This window comes from Podarcis pityusensis (assembly GCF_964106645.2).
Source record: "Podarcis pityusensis genome assembly, chromosome: 8".
Classification (NCBI taxonomy): domain Eukaryota; kingdom Metazoa; phylum Chordata; class Lepidosauria; order Squamata; family Lacertidae; genus Podarcis; species Podarcis pityusensis.
Window position 1 is genome coordinate 40,486,597 of NC_138033.1, and position 6,065 is coordinate 40,492,661.

Below are 6,065 nucleotides of genomic sequence, written 5' to 3' on the forward strand. Positions count from 1 at the left end.
GAATTTGTCTATTCTTCTTTTAAAGCCATACAAGCTAGTGGCCATCTACAGTATATCTCTTGTGGGAGATAATTCCATAGTTTAACCATGCATGGTTTGCAGATGATCAATATTAAGACTGCTTCCATCCTGATTTAAGAAGCATTTGTGCACTTTAAACAAAAATAAAAATCCATGCAAAACATCTTTTAATAACGTCTTCAGACAGTCTGAGGGTTGCTATTGAATTTTTAATTTTATTTTTTAAGGAGGAAAAAAAATGTTCTACCAACCTGCTACGCTGAGTTGAGCTGGGACCAGAAATGCCCAGAGAATGATGAGACACGATCATGTGCTGTTACTCACAGAAAAAAAGATGACTGTCCCCATACTTACATGAGGGCAGCCATCTTGTTTCCCCCTCTCCCCAACGATGTACCTGCGAGGAACAGCATGTTCATCATGGACCATCCCTGGTCCCACTGCTAGCAACTCCAAGCTGTAATGTCAGGGGGTGGGGAGCATTAAAAAAACAAAAAAAGCTGTCAGAGGATTCAGAGTTGTGGAGATTCCACAGCAGATCATGTTCTGATCCACAAATAAAATCAGTGGCTACAGATCAGGTGAGTTCACTGCTGAATTGTTTCACACAATAATATGTAATATGAAGCCATTGGACTGGCCAGGTCTGGAATAAATATTAGGAGTCTGGCCTTTCCTCCTCTCCTGGTCAAGTTCTGCCCACTATAGTTTTACCGTGGCTATTCACTGCATGCACCCTGGGTTGCATCCTACTTCAGATCCAGACTCATGCAGGGCTTATCTAAGGCCTGGGACAGGAGTCTCCACTTTGCTGAGAGGCACAGGGCATTCTTGGCATGACAGCGTAAGTCCAGCAGGCCCCTAACAGAAGGCCTCAGCCAACTTAACCCTCCAAGGCCTGGGACAAGTGTACCTGACTGCCCTTGACTCTGCACGGGCCTGCTCACATCTGCTTCCTGGCATGACTGATTTTGGCCTTGGCCTGGCCCTTTTTCACTTTCAGTACCAGCATCTTACTAAAATGATGCCCAATTTTATAGGAACTAGAATGGCTGACAAAATGGCAGTAAACAATGACATCATCCACAGCTGCTTATTTGGCATGACATTAAATCAGAAAATGTATTCAAGAAACTTCTTATGCATGGTCCATCTCTAGACCTAGAACAGGGCTGGGGAACTTGTGGCCCTCCTCCCATCAACCAGCTATCAGGGATGATGGAAATTGTAGTCCAAAAACATCTGGAGTGCCATAGATTCCCCACTCAACTTAAAATCATGGGGTTATTTCCAAGTCAGTTGTACTCAGAGTAAGTCCATTGAAACTACTGAATCTTAGTCGTGTGTGTTAACTCCACTGGGTCTACTCCAGGTAGAACTAGCATTCCATATAACCCAGAAATTTGGGAGTGGGCTTGCAGGCCATCCAGTCTGTGTGCTTTATACCATAATAATAACTATTTATATACCACCTGTTGGCCTTAATAACTTAAGAAGAACCCTGTGGGATCATGCCACCAGCCCATTCTAGCCCAGCTTCCTGTTCTCACAGCAACCCATCAGATGTCCACAAGCAGGACCCCAGGAACTGGTTTTAATATGCCCCCCTCCAAAGCAGCATACAACCATAACAAAGCATTTTGTGTAAAAAAGCTTAGAGGTTTTGACAACTAAGTGGTATAAAAATACTGCGAAATAAATGTAAAAACCTGTCACACAACCACCAAGAGAAAGAAGTCTTCCTAAAAAATCATGGAAGGAAAGTTCAAAATCATCTGTTTCTGTGTCAAGAGAAACCAAGGCCTGCACAGATGTTCTACTGTATACAAAACTGGGGAGTGGGGGAGAGGGAGAAATAAACAAAGCTTTGATAAAGCAACCAATGTGAATTCACCCATGTTTGCAGTTCTGCGTTGTAAACATGTCAAAGGTCACTACAATTTGATAAGCTTGTATCATTTGCACATGGTGCCAGCTTGTCTTTTAAAATATATATTTATATTCAACTGGTAGGGGTCACAATCCTCAAATTGGGTTGCAGCTTGAACTGAAGATGGGCTGTAACCATATTTTGTAGACAGAGAAAAAAATGGGTGGGAAAAAACACAGAGATGAAAGGGAAAGGGTGACATGGGACACAGACTGCGACACACACAGTAAAGGTAAAAATAAGAAGAAGAAAATGAAGGCTGCCATCTATGCACACTTGCTTAGAAGTTAGCTAATTGATTTTTAGGAGACTCCAGGGCTGTAAAAGTGGCTTTCATACTGCATGTGTGAGTCAGAAGTGGAAATGAAAAGCCAGTGTGACTGTAGTGGCTAGAGGGCTAGGCCTAGGAAGAACCAGGTTCACTTTTCCACTCAGCCACAAAGCTCACTGGGACTGCGTACACATTGTACATTTAAAGCACATTAGATCCCCCAAAGAATCCTGGGAGCTGTAGTTTAAGGGTGCTGGGGGACTGCAACTCTGCAGCTCCCATGCATGGGCAGCCTTCGTGACCTAGCACCAGTCACTGTCTCTCGGCCTAACCTACCTCACAGGGTTGTTGTGAGCATAAAACAGGGAGGGAACCATGCGCATCACTAAGAGCTCCTTGGAGGGAAGGTGGGCAAAAAGGAATTTTTTTTAAAGTAGTAATAATAAAGAAAGGTTGAATGGCATGGATTTACGATGTTGGCTTAGCTGTATGGAATATGCACCAAATTTTTACATTACATACAATCTACAGCATGCCATGCTATAAAAATGGGGAAGGGCTTCTTGGACTCACAGTTAGGCAAGCTTTGTTCTAATGAATGGGAGAGGCTCCATTCTTCCATTCATCTCAATGGAGCATGTGTAGCAGAAGGAAGTTTTGGAGACGAAATGCACCTTTCTGTTGTAGTTTCTCTTCCTTATCATGACTAATCCTCAATGAAAGATGGGGGAGAGGGAGGGAGATGGTGAATTAAATTCCTGTGCTATCCATAATGGGGATGGGTGGGAAATAGAATACACACAAGGGGGGGGGGGACCTAGAACCAAAGTCAAGGCCCAAATCACTTTTACCACTCATCGTAAAAGTACTGCACAGCACAGCAACATTACAAAAGTCCTATCAATCCATTCAAACTACACAATGCCTTTCCACATTCAATACATTATCTTCAGCTGCACTGCTACACACATTTACCTGGGAGTAAGTCCCATTGAAAATAATGAGGCTTACCTATAAACAGACATATAAAGGGTTACAGTTTTCCTCTACAGGTTATTTGTTTGGTTTTCAAGTCAACTTTAATTTCACATCACAGTTCTAAACCAATGCACACTTTATTATTTCAAAGGTGAAGGTTTTTTTAAAAAGAAAAATAGATGCAGTACTTGGAGGGGGGTGCGGTAGACCAAAAACACAACCTTCCACCATGGGCTAATTCTCATTAACAAATATGCTCAGGAAAAAAAAGAGTCATTAAAAGACAAGACTTCATCAACCTACATTAACATCAGATACCCCAGTTGCTCAAGGGCAGGAAGAGTTCTGTAAGATTTTATTTTATTAACTTGGCCTAAGGTAGAAACAATCTTCAGCTAAGTGTTGCCTCTTATGTTTTGGTCTTTAGATAAGATCAGACAGATTTTTCCATGCATATGCACTCGCAGGTTTTTAAATTTTGCATTATTTTAAAAATTTGGCGTGCAATGTACAAAAACAAATTTTAAAAGAAAAAAATGCATTATTATTTTGAGATTCCCACATTTACAAGCCCCATGGACAGACAGCCAAAACCACCTAGAGCAGCTTCCTAACTAAGGCTGCAAGGCAACGTTTCCTCTATAAAAGAAAGGTTTGCACCTTCCGATACACAACCCAATAATCATTCGTGTGGGTGGGTGGACATCCGTTGCTACCATTTTCGCCTGACACCACATCTCAGGGGGAGAACGAAGTCGACGCTTCAATATCGAGATTGTGAATACAGTACACACAGAGAGATCCCTCCCTTCCCAGAAAGAAGAGAATCCTATTCTTTTGGAGCAGGGGGGAGGGGGAGAAGGCAGCTCTCACATAGGAGGAGAGAAACGTGTTACTTACTGTTGCTGACGTGAGGCTGTTATCCGCCAGGGTCAAGTGATGAGGTTCCCACCTCCTCAAAAATTTGGAGGTGAGGATCTTGCTGAGGAATGTCCGGGGGTGCCTGATGACACAAACCTGGATATCTCCTTCTTGAAGCAGCTTATATCTCATCCCACTGCAGTGGACGCCTCGCCTGCACAGCGCGGCCCCCATTTTATTCCCTTCCGTTGCAGACATTTCGCCCAGCAATGGCTTGCTCTCCTCGATCTGTCTATGGTCGCTTCCTCCACCACCGCAGCTGCTACTGAAATCCATCACAGCTTTAAGAGGGAGACGGTCCGTTCGGCTTCTTTGTTTTATTATTATTATTACCCTCTGGGGTATTTTTTGGCTCCCCACCCCTCCCCACCACTCGCTTGCTTGCTCTCCCCCCCACCTCCTCCCCCGAAATCGTCCAGGAAATTTAAAAACGTAGAAAAACACACAAACATATACAAAATCCAGGGGTTTTTCTACCCCCTACAAAAGAGCGAGAGAGAGGAGGAGGGGTGAGAAAAGCAACACCCCCCTTTAAAAAAAAAAAAGCACCACCAAACAAACCCAATAGACGGGCGCGCGCGCACAAAGAGGAAGCGACCAGAGGGGAGAGAAATCCTTATTGGAAACTTCAAAAATTAAAGCTTCTTTCTTTCCTTGCGTCGCTGTTGCTGCCGCTTTGATCCTCGCCTCCCTTTCTCTGTTTTCTGACCGTGGTCTGTGGAGCTGCGGGGGTGGGGAAGGGGGTGGCGGAGGATCTTGTTGCTCAGTTTCCCAAATCCATGCTGGAAAGGAAAGGTCGATCCCGACGCACAGGAAGCCGGAGACAAAAGGCAGGCTTCATCCAAAAGGCAGGCGAGGAGAGGGAGGGTGTGGGAATCCTCTTTTGTGCGAGTGGAAGCAGCGGAAGGGAGGCGCGGGGCCGGGGGAGGGGGGCCGAGTAGAAATGGGGGAAAGGTTTCTGTCTCCCCAGCTCCTTCCTTGTTCTTGCCGTGCACGTTTGAACGGGCTCCACAGACGCGCGTTGCGGGGGACGGAGGGAAGGGCTGGCTGGGCGCGCGTCAGGATAGACGGGTGGATGGGTGCGCGTGGTGTGGGAAAGGGAGGAAAGGCGCGTGGAGCCGCCGCCTCTTCCTCCTCCTCGCCGCCGCCGCCGCCGCCGCCGCCGCCGCTCCTCCTGCAGCTGGGCAAGGAAGAGACACGAGCTTCGCTGAAAGATTGTTGCGGGAGCAGCTCCGGAGGCTCGCCTGATTGGTCCCCTCGGTCATGTGCGGCCCGCTCTGACGTCAATGCCAGCTGGAAGAGCCGCTTTGCAGGGCTGCTGCTCTCTCTCTCTCTCTTAAGGCAGACTGGGGGCGAAAGGGGGGTCAGCGCCGCGGGGGTGCGCGGAAGCTCTGTGGCACGCGCGCCGCAAAGTGTGTGGGGCGGGGGGTGCAAGCTCAGGGGCATAGATGGAGGGGAACCATTGCTCTGGGAGAAAAAAAAGGAAGGCGCGGCGGGCGGGCGGGCGGGCGGGCGGGGGGAAGAAGTGTAATGAATCGTGGTCTTCTTTTCTTAATTATTGTTGTTAAATTATAATAAAACGTAAATTATAAGAAGATCATCTCTCGCCTTGTGTGGGAGGGTGCTTTTTAATGTGAGTTTCTTTTTTTACGGTTGTTGTAATCAGCTTGATTGTTTGAATGGAAAGGTGGGTTATAAATGTTTTTTATATATTTTATATGAAATCAGCAAGCATTATTATCAGTCATATTATTAATCACTATTACTATTGGCCATATTAAATGCTAGTCCTACTCAGAATAGACCCACTGAAGTTAGTTAAACGTGACTAACTTAGGTTCATTAATTTCAGCAGGTCTGCTTGGAGTAGGACTTAGCTGAATGCAACCCATTAGTAGTACTAATAGTGGTACTAGTACTACTATTTATTACCCCTTTTTTTAC

The 6,065-nt window shown here is 45.7% G+C and overlaps 1 protein-coding gene across 1 annotated transcript in view; it reads right to left on the reverse strand.

The window, feature by feature from the left end:
* The window catches only part of CMIP (c-Maf inducing protein), a 149,613-nt gene extending 144,263 nt beyond the window's left edge, over positions 1–5,350 (reverse strand). The window contains exon 1 of the mRNA XM_081015817.1: positions 4,101–5,350. Coding sequence (XP_080871943.1) covers positions 4,101–4,397 — 297 coding nt within the window. The 5' untranslated portion in view covers positions 4,398–5,350. The remainder of the gene's footprint in view (positions 1–4,100) is intronic.
* Between the last annotated feature and the right edge of the window lie 715 nt (positions 5,351–6,065).